This window comes from Ictalurus furcatus, chromosome 19 (assembly GCF_023375685.1).
Source record: "Ictalurus furcatus strain D&B chromosome 19, Billie_1.0, whole genome shotgun sequence".
NCBI classification, from domain to species: Eukaryota; Metazoa; Chordata; class Actinopteri; order Siluriformes; family Ictaluridae; genus Ictalurus; species Ictalurus furcatus.
In genome coordinates this window covers 12025553-12043128 of record NC_071273.1, presented here as the reverse complement: position 1 = coordinate 12043128, position 17576 = coordinate 12025553, and the positions used below count along the sequence as shown (strand labels likewise).

At 40.4% G+C, this 17576-nt stretch overlaps 1 protein-coding gene across 4 annotated transcripts in view; it reads right to left on the bottom strand.

Annotated features, from left to right (window-relative positions):
• Positions 1-16663, bottom strand: part of tbc1d22a (TBC1 domain family, member 22a) — a 183152-nt gene extending 166489 nt beyond the window's left edge. For 2 of the 4 annotated variants that reach the window (XM_053650349.1, XM_053650352.1), the window contains exons 1-4: positions 16421-16663; positions 11702-11758; positions 4125-4537; positions 1716-1895 (exon numbers count right to left, since the gene is read on the bottom strand). In XM_053650349.1, the coding sequence (XP_053506324.1) occupies positions 1716-1895; positions 4125-4537; positions 11702-11758; positions 16421-16482 (712 nt within the window). In that variant the 5' untranslated portion in view covers positions 16483-16663. The remainder of the gene's footprint in view (positions 1-1715; positions 1896-4124; positions 4538-11701; positions 11759-16420) is intronic. The other 2 variants (XM_053650351.1, XM_053650350.1) reach the window with 1 other exon arrangement.
• Positions 16664-17576: the final 913 nt, after the last annotated feature.

Below are 17576 nucleotides of genomic sequence, written 5' to 3'. Positions count from 1 at the left end.
TACTGGACCATATCACAAGCCCATGCCATTCCGCAGGAGTATGCTGAGAATATCTTAAGAGTGCATGGGTTACCGGGTCTCCAGAAATAAAAATAAATATGCAAATAAGCATAAACATTTGTGCTGTTAGAGGAGGTGCAAATTTTGACATGGCAGAAATAGATTTTGTTTTTTTTTTTAAATAAGTAATAGCGCAGTGTGTTCCAGCAGATCTCCAACGCTACATCCAAAATGACATATAACAGTAATAAATATGAAAAGTGTACATTTCCAGCAGTAATTCTTATTAACCTGTGGCAGCACACTGTTTTGATGTACTATTTAGTCAGGTAGAGTGCAATTTTGGAAGCAGTCCATGAATATTCTGACAAGCGCTAGGTATCCTGTTACACCAGCTCTAGAACTGATGGAGAGAAAAAGATCTAAGGATGGAGAGAAAACTGATTTGTTTACAAATAGGGATTACAGGGCGATTATGTCACCACAATAATAAGAACTGAATCTGAAGGAAATGAGTCAATAAATAAGCGAAACTAACTGATTCACGTAAGGATTTCCAACAGTAGGCAACCTGACTAACCCACAATGCTTCCTTCAAACACTGACCTATCAGCAACAGCAGCTTATTTAGATAATGGGAACAAGATTCGACTGTTTTCAGCAAAACAAACATGCTTTAAAAACGGCAATAAAATGTTAAATCAGCAACCAATCGTTAGTGTACTCTCAAATCTGGAGTTTATTCCACCCACTATAATTTACGGCCATGTTTAGAAATGTTCCTAAAATTTATTAAACATTTCAAAACGATATGGATCTTCAATTCCACCAGGGCTGCAACTAATGATTATTTTCATATTCGATTAGCTGGCCGATTATTTTTTCGATTAATCGGATGGGCACGGCTATATATTATATATATATATATATATATATATATATATATATATATATATATATATATATATGTATATATGTATATATATATATATATATTATATATATATTAGTGCTACAACAACTCATCGATTATGAAAATCGTTGTCAACGAATCTCATTATCGATTAGTTGGTCTGCGTGCGGCCCGGGGGAGATTTACTCATTGCATTACTTCTGTTCCGACAAACACGCTTTGGAGAGTAAATACTAAAGTTGTGTCCCAAATGATGTACTATACACTTACACTATGCACTCTGCACTACCATCTAGTGTAGGAATTTTAGAAAGGTAATATCTCAAATATTTCACTGGGGGTTTTTTTTACTAACTGGAAGTATAAGCCGCTTCCTAGTCGACAACGCATGACGTCATACGCACGCAATCCGACGCCGCTAGCTTTATCAGACACCGACGAGGACTTTTTCTTCAGTTTACTATTTGTCACCATTACCTTTTATTCCTAACATGACCTCATTCACTGAGTCACTGAGGAAGAAAGTGTGCGACCTCCAAGTCCTCTAAAGCAGGGGAGCATTTTATATTAAACACCGCGGAGAAAATCTAACTTTATAAAGTGGAGATTGTGTAGCACGAGCATGACAGTGATGCTATAAATCGATCGACAATAGCCTCACTTGTCTGATTAAAAAGAGTTCACATTTTGACACAGCATACTCAAACATAGCCACACCTCAGCCAGTACACGATGGTCTAGGGCAGAGCATCAATATTTCCCAGTCAAAGAAAACATACAGGTGAAAATGTCAGCTGCTTACCGAGGTCTGTATTAGGTCCAGCCAGAAGCTGTCTGAACTTGTCTAGTCTGGAAGCCTCTCTCTCCGTCATGGCAGGAGTTCCTGAAGTGTTCTGATCAGCCATGCGGGCCACCAGGGGGATGACCGGCCTGTGAGGGAGCGACTGCTGCCTGTACAGTGCTGCCCGCTCGCCACTCATCTCTGTACCAAAGAACAAAACAAAAAGCACGTGTTAATAACCATGTAGGAAACGAGTCCACTTTCCTACCACTGTTCTAGCAAAAAGCACACTGATTATAGAGAGATCAGAAGCAGAACTGCACTATCACAACCAGCATTGACAGAAGAAATATGGTATTATTATATCATTACAAAAAGATACAAAAAAATACTACATTCCCAAAACTCTCAATAGGCATCAAGAGTGCCTCTTAATCATTTTGTTGGATCTTTAATGAGAATATGAGCAGCATTAAAAACCTTTATATAGTCCTCAAGACCTTGGCTCTAGACAGAGCAACATCAGGAGTTAATCAGTGCCATGAATCTTGTTACTCGTTCCTGTTATAAGCACTTAAACGTAATAAAAGGCAGAAATGAGCCGCTCAAGCGTCTTTCATTCCTTCACTTTAGTTAGTTTAAAAGAAACTCCCATGTCATATATTTAGAGATCACCAAGAACCAAAAGTGCATAGGCAGCATACTGTAATTGCATCATCTTTTTCTTATTATTATTGGATCTCATAGAACGCTTTGTATGCGTTTTGTGAAATTTGGCACAGTGGTAGAGTACAGTCTCGACTGCCTACACACCGATTTTGGTGTTCGCCCCACAAGCACACCTGGTCATACGCTTGCAATAATAACACGGCACTGCGACATCGTAGAAACGTGATTCCGCTTTCCTCCTACAAATTTTGTCCTATCGTCATGAAATTTCGTCCACAGCATCGTAATTCCAGCCCGAACAACTCGTTTCATGGATTTTTGATAGTACATGAACAAATTTGATGGCAAAGTCACTAACCTACACGTGAGACCATATACACACACGATTCTCACTAGAAGTGGCTCTAAATCAGATTAGTTTGCTCAGATTTTAAGATTCTGTGGATACACTTAGATCACAGTTACACTGTGATTGTAATAAACATAATTTAGAGAATTGTGACTATAGAATACAGATTAATTTTCAATGAATATATCCAAGGATCTTTTTTTTTTTTTTTTTTTTAAAAAACAGGCAGCTCCACACATTCACCTAACAAATTCATATCAAAGTGTCATTTGGGAATGATACATCAGTAATTCTACAGCGCTCAGTGTGGCTTGAATGCCATATCATTTTTACTTGAATGAGTACATGTGAAATGATATTTAGAGCAGAAGCTATTGTGCAGTTATAAGCCTCACACTTCTGCATTATCATTTAATCTGCATGAGGAAAACATATCGTGCATCACTGTTGACGTCGCATGACAACACTGTGACACGATCCTAGTGAGGAAAGAACCGGCAGAATGGAAGTCCATGATCGCAGTCAACCGATCCCACACAAAGCTGCAGGTAGGCAGTAGAGGAGGGGCAGTCATTCTGTGCCAGAGAGAGATCACAGCGGGAGGAGACAGTATGCGCCCTCATCTCCGCTGCCGTGTCTCTATCAACAGGGACACAACAGCAGGCGTCCGAGTGCACGTATAACAGACCTGTTGTTCTATCTGCCGTCTCACACATACACACACGTGATAGTTGATCAGAATGTGCAGAGATGTGGTCTGTCGTTTCCTTTTATGAAACAGACTCGCAGCCTGTCACATTTAAATGACTGCTTTAAAAAGGTAAAACTTTTAACCGCAGATGATACAACTCAAGCACCGGAAAACTTCAACCATCAGCCACTGGTCCAGTACCAACCATTCTGACTTTTCCACTGGTCCAGTACCAACCATTCCGACTTTTCCACCAACCATTCCAAGTGGTCCATTGGTCCAGTACCAACCATTCCGAGTGGTCCATTGGTCCAGTACCAACCATTCCGAGTGGTCCATTGGTCCAGTACCAACCATTCCGAGTGGTCCATTGGTCCAGTACCAACCATTCCGAGGGGCCTACTGGTCCAGTACCAACCATTCCGAGTGGTCCATTGGTCCAGTACCAACCATTCCGACTGGTCCATTGGTCCAGTACCAATGCAGTCACAGTGTTCCAGTTCATCTGAAGGGTGTTCAGTGGGGTTGGTAATAACAGTATGGGGTTGGTAACAACAGTAACTGAATTTTAATTTTAAAATCCCACAACATAATTTATTGGCAATCGAGCACAGACTTTTGGGCCTGACTGTAAATGCATGAATGTAAAAGTATATAAGAAAGTGAAGCTATGTAATAAATCTTGAGATCTCAACAGAGAAGTAAGGTGAAATGTACAAACCCTTTGGTGATCCAATAGGTGCTTCACTGTGGGACTTCACCAGCCTGCTGTCACTGTGGTGGAGACGCTCCGAGCTAAAGGACAGCTCTGTGGTGGTCTCCTCCTCCTCCAGCCTCTCTTCTTCATCTTTGTCATGCCCCTCCTCTTTGTCTTTCTCCTCAGGTCCAGGAGGTTCATCGAGCTGCTGCTGTCGTCGCTCCTGCTGCTTGCTGTGGTTCTCGATCACCTTGTTGGCAGTCTCCATCACGACCTCGATGTTGAGGTTCTGGGCGGCCATGGCGAGGAGCTCATCGTCGTCGTCGCCCACGTCCCAGGCATCACTCGTGATGCTCTCGAACTCCTGGAAAGTGGTGGCTTTCTTCGGCTTTCCAGGCGTGCTCGTCACAGGCGGTTTGTTTCCAGCTTTGATCAAACTGAGAGAGAGAGAGAGAGATAGAGAGCAGAAGAACTTCACATGACTTGGCTTACAGCAAGAGAATCTTACTTTGTAGTGGCAAAGACGGACTCAAAACTGAGTTACCTCAAAGTGCAAGTCTAGATGTGAGCATCTGGTATTTCTAAAAACATTTCGACACTCATTGGATTTATCTTTTACTCCAAATGTAGTTGAATTAGTTTAGTGCCTCACATTTGCTTCTGTAGTTTTGCACTGAAGCTGTGAGACTATTATCGTTAAAATAATGGATGTCTGTCTCGCCTTTCCATAAATACATCTACAGCAACAGATGGCATTGAGCTGTTTAATCTGTTTTGTAAAATAGCAGTGAAATTTCAAAGTTCAAGGTAGAAATACATCATCCATATTTAACTTCCAACTCTCAATAAGAAACTGAAACAATAAACAAAAGTGATGCCAGCTGTCCATTACAGTGTTACATTAGAGGGGTTTTTTTTACATTTTAATAAATTCAAGGGCTTCATGGGCTGGGAAACATGTTAGGAATGAAGCACAACTGGGTGTGCGGTTTCAAGGAAATAATCAATGACTGGGTGTGGTGATGCGTCCACTCTGAACTAAACACCCCGATATTGACTTTCTTCCAAGAACACCATGTCCCAAAGTCTTCTACTCCTCTTGTACCACAGCAATTTACAAAGAATTACATTTTTACTTACTAAAGAACCACCATTTTTAATCCATCCCTGTTATATCGGCTTTAACAGTCGTTCCCTCATAAGCCTAGATTTTTCTCCCACAAAGTTGATGAGAAAAAACCAGCTTGTAACACTACAGAGAAACTGAAAGCAAAGCCCTTCTGTCCTGAAGAATTTCCTGTGTCAGACAACGTAAAGGAACGGCTTCACCTTTTGACTGTTCCGAAGCACTGACACTCGAGACTCCATCCAAAAGTGCTAAACAAACATCTCCTCGCAGAAAATGTCACCATAGCAACAGTTACACATATTTCAATCTGATTATTTGGAGCATCATCATACAAGTCCCTGTGTAAGCTGGTACAATAGAAACAATAATGTAGCAGAACAAGCACATTAATTACTTAATTCCAAAGCATATATACTGTTGATAATATGACTTGAAAATACACTCTCAGTCGACTTTATTAGGAACACCTTATCAAGTGCACATTCACGCAGGTATCAGCCAATCATGTGGCAGCAGTGCATAAAATCATGCATATATAAAACATCAGAATGAAGAAAAAAGTGCGATCACTGTGACTTTAACTGAGGCATAGTTGTTGGTACCAGATGAGCTGGTTTGAGTATTTCAGAAACTGCTGATCTCCTGGGATTCACACACACACACACACACACACACACACACACACACACACACACACAACAGTCTCTAGAGTTTATACAGAATGGTGTGAAAAACAAAAAAAAACCTTGTTGATGAGAGAGATCAGAGGAGAATGACCAGACAGGACTGAGCTGATACGAAGTCTATAGTAACTCAAATAATCCCTCTTTATAACCGTGTTGAGCAGAAAAGCATCTCGGGACACACAAAACATCAAACCTTGAGGAAGGTGGGTTACAACAGCTGAAGACCACGTCAGGTTCCACTCCTCTCAGCGAAGAACAGGAAACCGAGGATATCATGTGACCAGACCAGGCCAGGTGAATAAATATTTTCTGTCCAGTTTGGCGAAGTCTGTGTCCATTATAGTTATACTCAGATTCCTGCTTCTGGCTGATGTGGAACCTGATGTGGTCTTCTGCTGTTGTAACCCATCCACCTCAAGGTTCGTTGTTTTATGGATTCTCCTGCTTCTCTGTAAACAGTTAAAGATGTGTAGACCTGTTAGTTATATTAAGCCTCAAAGCTCCAATGTAAATGTACAGAAGCCACGATCGGACACCAAACAAGTCTTGGCTAACCTATTTGGTTTGGGATTTTTATTTTATTTTATTTTATTTTAAATCTGATCTTTTTTTTCTGAACTGTTTCTTCAGGGTTCTAAAAGACAAAGCCGATAAAGCTCACTAGATGATCTTTAAAAAAATACCTTCAAGCCCATTTATCTTAATTTAGCCTTAAGCTACTACTACAAGATAATTCAAACGATCTGCTTGACTATAAAGCTCTACATGAGAATCGAAACTTTCAGAATGGAGTTATTCATCAACTTAACAAACATTTAAAGACACAGTGAACAGGACAAGAATTTCAAATACCATATACCAAAATTGAAAATACTCTATAGGAGAGCCTAAAACATAATACATAAGCTATCGAGGCTTGATCTTCATTTTCAGTTGATCACTAACACCAGAGACAAACTCACTGCCAGGACGTGTTAACAGCCATTAGTTAGGCAGCTGTGCGGTTTAGCTAAACGAACACCTAACGACAGATAAATGAGAAATGAGAACCATGAACGTCGTCAGTCATTTCATCCCTCAAAGCTACAGAACACCATGGAGTAAGGCGATCAGACTCCATCTGTGTACCCAATGCACAAGACAGAAATCACTAATATCGCATTTAAAATCTCATTAGCACCTTGGAACCATGTGCTCCCCAAGCAAGGGAACTGCTCTTCTTTTTCTTCATTTCAGAAGCCACATATGCATGACAAGAAGCAAATTGTGTTTCCTAACCTCTTCAAAGCCCTGCTTTCCAACCGGGAAGAAAACTGTAGCGAAACCAGCAAAAATGGAAACCTCAATGGACTGCAGTGTCTCGGCACTCTTCCTGCTGCGTTACACAAACTGTTCATTAAAGGGATGTTTTAGTATTTCTGGAGCGCATGTTGATTTGCACTCGCGTTGGCACCGGCTAACCTCTACAGCATCCTCAGAAATCGCAGTGCGTCTCATTTGATCAAAACCTGAAGCCTAGATCGAAAACGCTGGCTCGCTTCCACTGTAAACAAACCGCTCTACCCTTACATACGACAGCCCTACATTTACACATACATGTACAAAATAAACTACTGAGCTGACTAATAAATGACAAGCTAACAAAACAAACTATAAAATGATGACTTTACAAGCTCCTGCTTGGTTGGAATGAAAACCCGCACCCACACCGAGCCCTTTGCGGATGAGATTGGACACCCCTGATCTAGACCATCAACTTCATCCTCATGTAGCTAACGCTGTCCTGCATTACAGTTTGTGTAGGATGCCACAAACTTTTGAACATTTTCAAAGCGTGCCATGACTGAAAAAACGTCTGGAAATGCTGCTATATGCAACATAATACAGTATTCGTATAAGAAACGACTACGCTCTACTGGCCTACAAAATCCAACAATCACGATAACAGCCAGCAGTCAGTCATCCACAGCAGTGAACTCCGCTGGATTTTTAGTCACACGTTGCTCTTGGGGACTGTCGTTGCTTTTTCTTTTCAAAAACCGTGGCTACAGACGGCATCAGTGTGCTAGCACGGACGTTCCGTAACGCGTCTGTAGTTTTGCTTTTGTCTGCATATATAGCAGGATGCTGTGTGTTCAAGTGATGCGTCAAACCTGTAGTCCTTAGGTGTTGGAGCCTTCTTTATACTCGAACAGTTTATAAATCACTTGTAGAAACCGTGAAACTGCTCCACACAGCTGATATTTTGTCTGGATGTTCCAGTAGGAATATAAATAAGCTCCAGTTAGTCCAGAATGCAGAATGCTAGAGTCCTAACTAGAACTAGAAGATACGACCATATCACACCGATATTATCAATACTGCATTGGCTCCCAGTAAAATCTCGCATTAACTATAAAATACTTTTATTAACCTATAAAGCACTAAACGGTCTCGCGCCACAATATCCAAGCGACCTGTTGGTTTTCTATGATCCGCCACGCCTACTTAGATCAAAAGGTGCAGGCTATTTGACGGTACCTCGAATAGTGAAGGCTACAGCAGGGGGAAGAGCCTTCGCTTATAGAGCCCCACAGTTATGGAACAGTCTTCCTATTAGTGTTCGGGACTCAGACACAGTCTCAGTGTTTAAGTCTAGGCTTAAAACGTATTTGTTTACTCAAGCCTACCCTGACTAGATTCTATTTTACTACTTCGCAGTCATAATAATCTTTTTTCTCCCTCTCTCCTCTTGCCGAGCCCCACACGAATTTATGGAGATACTAGAGATCCAGATCCTTTCTGCCTCTGGATGGAGCTCAAATCTTCTCTAATTCCAGACTGCTGGGACTACGGCTGCTCCTGAGGCCATACAGACTTCATATAAATCCATAATGAACTTTTTCCACACTATCTGTTGTTACCCAGATGAGGATGGGTTCCCTTCTGAGTCGGGTTCCTCTCAAGGTTTCTTCCTCTTAAAACCTTAGGGAGTTTTTCCTTGCCACCGTCGCCACTTGCTCAGTTGGGATAAATTCACACCTTTAATATCTATATACCGTGTTGATATTTCTGTAAAGCTGCTTTGAGACAATGTCTATTGTAAAAAGCGCTATACAAATAAAATTGAATTGAATTGATATTTTTCGCTGCCGATCTGCCGTTCCTGCTATCCAGGGATGGGTGATATGAACTTAAAACTATATCAGGATATTTTCTGGTATTTATTGTGATAACGATATCAGTGATGATATAAATATTGCACCGTGCACCACTTTTTAGCTACAAGTGATAGCTGTGATCTTGAGAGACTCAAACACAAACACTGATCTAAAAGTGAAACTGATTTTCTGTAACCAAACCAGTTCCAGACTGTAGAGGTAGCTCCTCGTTTAGTGATAAACTCCTCCTCAGCTTCACGTCCGCCTTCCGGCGTACTCATCGCTCTGCACGTGAGCTGCGAACGGGTCGCACATCGTCACACACAGAAATACATCATCAACTAGGCTTTATCGATATTATCACTGGAAGACTCATTCCTATTGTGGGGAGAATTTCTACCGGTATATCACAAACCATAAGATATCCCTAATGGAAGATGAGCAGCGTTTTGAATTATTTATCATTAATGGTAAAATTGGAAAGTGTTTGACTTGACACTTTGCCGTAGGCCTGTTTTTAGCAAAACATTTTTTCCTCTTCTGACTACTTTCTACAGCAGTGCATTCACAGAATTCGATCATAAACCGGTTAATTTCTTCCACAGCAGTGCTTTTCTTCTCTTCATGTTCGCACACATGCACAGGTGAAGGAAACCAGAAGCAAGCGCACTGTCAGCATTGTGCTAATTAACCTAAAGTCTCTTGACCTCCAGTAACAGCTCTACTATCATCCTGGATCTCTACATGCTGTTCACATGAGTGCTGAAATCAGATAATAACTGGATTATTTACGTGCATGTGCATGCGCTCACTGACAACATCAATGAGCATGAAATGAGGACGCGAGCTGCGTCTCTGCAGGATGTAATTAAAAATAATTGCTCCCTAAACTTGCTTAACAACATCAATTCAACTGGTCAAGTCAGAACTGAAACAGCCTGTTGGCTCAAAAACGCAAACCTCATTCTGGACCTGCCTAATGAAGGAATGAACATTTGCGTGTGACTAACTGGAGAAATGAGAAGCTTAAGCCTTGGCATACTAAATGGAAACCGACCTAAATCTGTCAGCACATGTGAGAAGCCCCCGGGGCCAGAGCCACCTCCAGTGTGGCACAATATGTTAAAAGAAAATGTTGTGCATGAGTGCAAAAACAAACGAGGGACATAAATGACATCATGAACAGGTGTTCGTTTCAAGTTTTTAGGAAATCATTGCTCTAATGCCCGGTCGTTATTGCTCCATGCTGCTTAACGTCGTACATGTCTGAGCAATTTCTCAGCAGTACCACAGCACCGATCATTCATCAGGACAATTACTTATTTTTTTATTTCCTGTAACAATAGTTCTGACTATTATCCAAATCACAGGTTTATATTAACGCATTTGCTCTCATACAGAGCTTCTCAACCTTTTGTAACTAAAGCCCCCACAAGCCTGCCGTATCACGTGGTACAACCCCCCCCCCCCCCCCCGCCCCCTTTTGGAGGAGATTATCTATTATACATCAAATCTATCTACATATAACCTAATCTATAATCTGTTTTAGATAGATGGGGTTGTTGTTTTTTTTTTTTTTTGCTTTTGTACTTTTTCAAAATTACTTTTAATAACTTTCTTGATTTTTCAATAACTTTTATAAAACTATAACAGACAGGTATGGAACATGAATGATCAGACATGTTTCTGAACACTATAACTACTTTGAACAAGAGAACTAGGCTGTAATAACGTGGACTATTTTACATGTAAAACATGTTGCATTACATTCGTCTTGGGTTCTAAAAACATTCGCATAATGATGTAAATTGGGACGGAGTTTCGTCTCGTTATCCATGACATTGCTGAATCTCCGGCTCTCAGCCCCTCACTGAACAGAGCGGACGCAGAGAGAGGTGAGAGTGCAGTGGGAAAGCAAGACCTCATGCTTGCAGGACAGTACTGCCTGCATTTGGAACGTTGCTAAGGTTTGTCCAAAAAGTCGCTAAATTTGTCACCAGTGCCTAGTAATAAAGTTGATATACTATCAAATGACACATAAAATTGACATTTTGTAGTCATTTCCACAATTTAAATTAACAATAAAAAAACAGATCAGTCACATGGAAAAAGTAAGTAGCTATTTAAAAGAAGTTATTTCTTACTAGCGTCCGAGTCCAAGGGTGTACTTACTTTTTCTACATAACATCACATCTATTGTTATTTCTGCTAAATAAGTGATTGAAAAAGCTCATTTTCCTCAGGGTTTTGTTCAAGTATATTAACTTTATTAATAGGCACGGTTTCAAAGAGGATCAAATGTTTGCTTGTCCAAATGTAGCAAAAAAGCCAATAATTCCCATGGGGTGCACTTATTTTTTCACACGACTGGATGCATGTTACTGCCATAATAAAATGTTTAAAATGTTACAGTAGTCCTATATTATAAAACTGGAATTCAAGGCTTGGTGCTGCAGATAGTTCAGAATGTGCATTTGGGGTCTTTTGCCAAAACACTTCGGGAGCCCCTGTGCTATAGTGAAGCGTTCTACAAGAAGAACATTTATGCATTGCTAATAGAATAAGAATAGGTTGGCACATCTCCCTCTGCACTTGTGTGGTCTGTAAAGCTTATAATAAAACAATATTAGAACATTAAGCACTTACTTAGCATGTAGGAGAGGATCAAAAGGAGGATGCTGGGCTCCATAAACGTGTTGTATACTGCAAACAGGAAAAGATCGATACAGCTTAGGTTAGTGTACATCAACCTTTCTTTGTTCTCAACTTTTCTTCCCCCCCACCAGTGGCCCATTTTCAAGGGCACAAAAATCTCACAACAAAACCCAACCCTCCCTTAATTCCACCTTTATTTATTTAAAAAAAATGTCTGTAATTATAGGCCTACTTCACATTCATTATAGTCAAATTACACCTAATCCACACATTAGGTCATTTTCTTGTTAAATAAATCAATTTAACTGCCACACAGGTCAATTATATATTGTACACCACATAAATACATGATAAACACGACATATTGTACACCACACACGTTGCCCTCCGCTAATATCGGCATCCTTGGTAAATATGAGCAGAGAAGGCTGTGAAAAATTGTCTTTATTGTTTAAACTTTTGATCTTTTGTTTAAAAAAAAATATTCACAAAAATTCTCTGCTCTCATGGATATCAAACAATTGCAAACAACACAGGTTTATAAAAATATATATTTGTTAAATATAGGTGTGCAACAATTATTGGCACCCTTTTAGTCAATACTTTGTGCGAACTTTGCCAAGATAACAGCTCTGAGTCTTCTCCGATAATGCCTGATGAGGTTGGAGAATACATGGCAAGGGATCTGAGACCATTCCTCCTTACAGAATCTCTCCAGGTCCTTCACATTTCAAGGTCCATGCTGGTGGACTCTCCTCTTCAGTTCACCCCACGGGTTTTCTATAGGTTTCAGGTTTCTGGGATGGTCATGGCAGGACCTTGATTTTGTGGTCAATAAACAATTTTTGTGTTGATTTTGATGTACGATTTGGGTCATTGTCCAGCTGGAAGATCCACAGCCCATTTTAAGCTTAGAAGAGGAAGAGTAGAGGCTTTTTTCTTGAAACCCTTCGAAACAACTTGTGGTGGTGTAGGTGACTTCAGATTGTAGTTTTTGAGATTTTCTAACTTCTGCAGTTCTCCAGCTGTGCTCCTTGGAGATTTTTTGGCACTCGAACCATCCTCTTCACAGTGCGTTGAGACAATATAGACACACGTCCAATTCCAGGTTGATTCATAACATTTCCAGTTGACTGGAACTTCTTAATTATTGCCCTGATGGTGGAAATGGGCATTTTCTATGTTTGTGCTACTTTCTTATAACCATTTCCCATTTTGTGAAGCTCAACAACCTTTTTCCGAACATCACAGCTATATTCCTTGATCTTACCCATTGTTATGAATGACTAAGGGAATTTGGCCTATGTGTTACCTCATATTTATACCCATGTGAAACAGGAAGACATGATTGAGCAATTTCCTGTTCCTAGTCACCCAGCTGTACTAAAAAAATGTGAAATATCAATGGGAATATACTTCAAATATATTTTTCTCAAATTAATTCATAGGGGTGCCGATAACTGTTGCACACCTATATTTAACGAAGATTTTTTTTTTATAAACCTGTGTTTTGTTTGCAATTGTTTGATACTGCACACCACATAATTACATGATAAACACATATACAAGCTCGGACAGCTGACAACCTGAACTGGATGGATTTATGATGGATGTTCTACAGCAGATAAATAACTAAAAACCATGACGCGTTGTTCAGCAATAAAGTTGCAATCGGTCGCAAATCATTGTGCTTTAAAAAGAATAAAACACTCCGAGCAATGCTGTTATTGGAAAATAATCAACTTTGGGAGGGCAACAGCATAATGCTTCTCATCAGGCCACATCACGCCATCCTGCCAGTCTTTATTATAACACCTCACTCTCTCATGCTTTATTCCTTTCTTATTGGGTCAATCCCGTGTGAAATCACCACCGGCCCTGTTCACACCTGGAATTAATATGTGTCCTGGGTGATCGGATCACAAGTGGACAGCCGAGGAGCGTAAGCCCTTCACACCTGGCGTTTTGACTGCGTCTTCAGTGAGAATTTGTGATTGGATTTCATACATCGTTTCTGTTAGAGAAAGGCTGGCATTCGTACATTTATTACATCATCTCAGCGCCATTTATTTTCAGGCAGAAACGTCCTGCGAATCCTCTCTCATGTACCCGTACAAACTCTATCGAACATTTTAATTGTGTGGTCTGCTAATCAAACTTAGAAATGAAAGAGGGACGAGACGACAGACTGATTTTCCCATTAAGGCAATGACACAGTTGATCAGGCACTCCTTCGTTGCTGTCCGGAACTCGCGTTATTTCACGCTACGCATGAGATGTGGTCATATGCATTCCACACCACCTCTAAATGTGGTGAGAGAGATCAGAGCGTCTTTCAGATGCACTGGACCCCATTCACACCTGTACTTAGCGCTGTGTAACACCCAGGACGCATGTTAATTCCAGGTGTGAACAGGTCCTTGGCCTGCTTTTATGAAACAGTAGCAGCTGCTGCCATCTGCCTTCATACAGAGCTGTCAAGTAAGGACATACACTGCAGAGTCACTGTATCTGGCTGACAAGTAGAAGCACATAGCTATGTGATAGTAATTTAAAACTGAATTTATTGGCTTTTTAGATGAATAGCCAAATATACAGTTGTGCCCAAAAGTTTGCATACCCCTTGCAGAATCTGCTAAATGTTAATACTGTTAACAAAATAAGAGGATCATAAAAACATCATGTTGTTTTTATTTAGTCCTGTCCTGAATAAACTATTTCACATAATAGATGTTTACATATAGTCCACAAGACAAGGTAATAGCTGAATTTATTTAAAAAATTACACCGTTCAAAAGTTTACATACGCTTGAATCTTAATACCGTGTGTTGTTACCTGGATGATCAGCGACTGTGTTTATGTTTTGTGATAGTTGTTCATGAGTCCCTTGTTTGTCCTGAGCAGTTAAACTGCCCACTGTTCTTCAGAAAAATTATCCAGGTCCTGCACATTCTTTGCTTTTCCAGCATCTGCTGTATATTTAACCCCTTTCTAACAGTGACTATTTGATGTTCAGATCCATATTTTCAAACTGAGGACAACTGAGGGACTCATACACAACTATTACAAAAGGTGCAAATATTCACTGATACTCAAGAAGGCAACACCATACATTAAGAGCCAGGGGGATGTAAATTTTTGAACAGGATGATCGGTGTAAATTGTTAGCATTTTGTCTTCTGGGAGATGTGTAAGTATCTTATTTAGCTTCTGAAGGGTGGTACTAAATGGAAAAAAATATAAGCTCTTTAAACAAAATAATAACAATTTACATATACAGAGACGAGATTCAAACCCCCAACCCTGGAAGTGCGAGGCGAACACTCTAACTACTAAGCCACTCTACCCCCTCACCTGGAAATCCCATATAAAATGGTAAATGGCGCACTTATATAGCACTTTTTTCCAAAGCTCTTTACACTGGTTCTCATTCACCCATGAACACACACTCACACACCAATGGTAGCAGAGTTGCCATGCAAGGCGCTAACTTGCCATCGGGAACAACTTGGGGTTCGGTGTCTTGCCCAAGGACACTTCAGCATGTGGAGTTACGTGGGCCGGGAATCGAACCGCCAACCCTACGATTAGTGGACAACCCGCTCTACCACCTGAACCACAGCCACCCAAAATCTAGGTGCTTCATTTTGAACACCTTATAAATCAGAAGGGTTGAATTCTTTCAGACATACCTATTCTTTCAGATAACTGTGGACCTTATATTTAAACACTAAAGACATCTTATCCCAGACAGCAATCGCTGAAAACTTTGTGCATCTTGCATGAATAACTCCAAAGTAACAACTTATGGAACGTTATAACTTTTTTTCTGTAGCACATAAGTTTTTACAATAAAATTAAGCTCGCACCCACTTTTTCACGCCTCTGTATCTCAGAAACTAACGCAGATACAAGCCTGAAATCCTGCACACTATTTACTGCGAACAGTGAGATTATTTCCACACACAACAACAAAAAAAAAGAGTAAATCTGAGACAGTCACTCAGGGAAATTTTCACTCTGACGTGTATTGATTTGAGGTGGAATGCCACCATTTTCTCTTCTGATTAAACTCTACTAAGTTCAGAAGATGTTTCTTCTTCATGTAACATGCTTTGACTGGTCTGTGACGTCATCAGGCAACTTTTTAAGCAGCTAGTGTATTTTCCCCTGAAGAGCTAGCACTGTCGGTCTCTGTCTGAATCCTAAGCGAAGTGAAATGACAGAGGAACAGTTGAAGGAGTTGTCAAGTCAAAGTAAGTGCTAAACGTGTCAAAGTCCGTTACAGTCGGAGTTGTTAAATAAACCTTGCATACTTAGTGCAACTTTAGATGCTAACAGTGCTGCTGTACATCAACACATCCATGTCATCCTGCTACATCCACAGGTGCCAGGTCAGACTGTTTAGCGTGTAGAACATGTGAAAACGTTGTTAGCAATAGGTGTTGCTGTGCTAAACCAGTGTAATTACAGGAAATGTGTCATTCCTGGGAAAGAAATCTTAGCTAGCCACAGGCTAATCAGCTAGGTTAGCTTCCCAGCTCATTCAAAATGTGTGTAAAAGTCCTAGGGGTTACAGCATGCGATCAAAACGACCAACGAGACAAAACATCACTCGCGATTCCCGACATCTTTCATTTGAACCATAAAGTACATTTAAAGCCAAGATTAGCAGCTAACAGCATGCTAGCATGAACACGTCACTTTACCTGCCAGGAACCTTCGCTGTGTTCCTTTTCCAGAATTGTTTTTTACTTCCGTCACTCGACATTTTTTATTTCTCTCTGTACAACAGTTCATCAACACCTCGACCACTTCAGACGACTAATATACTCTCTAAATAATGTACAATTGAGTTTATTTACACATTAGCTATTTTTTTCCTCTTCGTAAACTCAGAACGCCGCCATGTTGGTGCAGATCTACGGGGAGCAAGCAGCGACCTGATTGGTTAGACTGGAGAAAGTCCAAGATGAGCTGACCAATCAGAGAGCACTCGCTGTCCAATCAGAAGTAAGAATTATATGTGAGTCAGCTGTCAGCAAAAACATCCAGTTGGGTCTGAAGCCCTATGACTTGTACTTTCACTTTACATAAAAAATAATATGTTTATTATTTTCCTGTAAATATTATATTTTGTACGCGATTACTCATAGTGTATATGTGTGTATTATATACAAAATCAACACAAATCAAGGGCATCATTAGTTACACCAGATGTGCTTGAGCTGGAACACATGAAATACCTGAACTGGCTAGGGGTAGAAAATTCATGAAATACCTGGACAGGGCAGAAAAAGGAAGCTATTAATGGTAGCAACCAGATTTCTGAGAAGACTCTCGAGTGACTGCAAAAGACCTGGTGCAACAGGTACTGAGGTTTCAGTGAGCACAGTAAAGGTGTGTACTAAATGCAGAAGATTTTCATGACAGAACTCCAAGACGTACACCACTACTGATCCAAAAGCACAAGAAAAGTCACTCAAATCATATAAATAAGCCACAGAAAGTTTGGGATTCTGTTCTGTGGAGTGATGAAACAAAACTGGAACTTTTCAGCACGATGGATCAGCGGTACGTCTGAAGGAAGAAGAATGAAGAAAGAACACTCTGTCCACAGTCAAGCATGGTGGTGGCTCGGTGATGCTCTGGGGCTGCTTTGGATCCTCTGGCACTGGAAACCTGCAGCGTGTGGAAGCCATTGCTCATGAGGAATGGGCTATGGTGTCTGGCTATGCATCTCATTTGCAGCAGGTCATAAACACAAAAGGATGCTCTACTAAGTACTAAAGATGCTTGCCATGAAGGGGTTGAATAATTTTGAAACTGGAGAAATCATTATAAGTTGCATTTTCAGTTGAATTC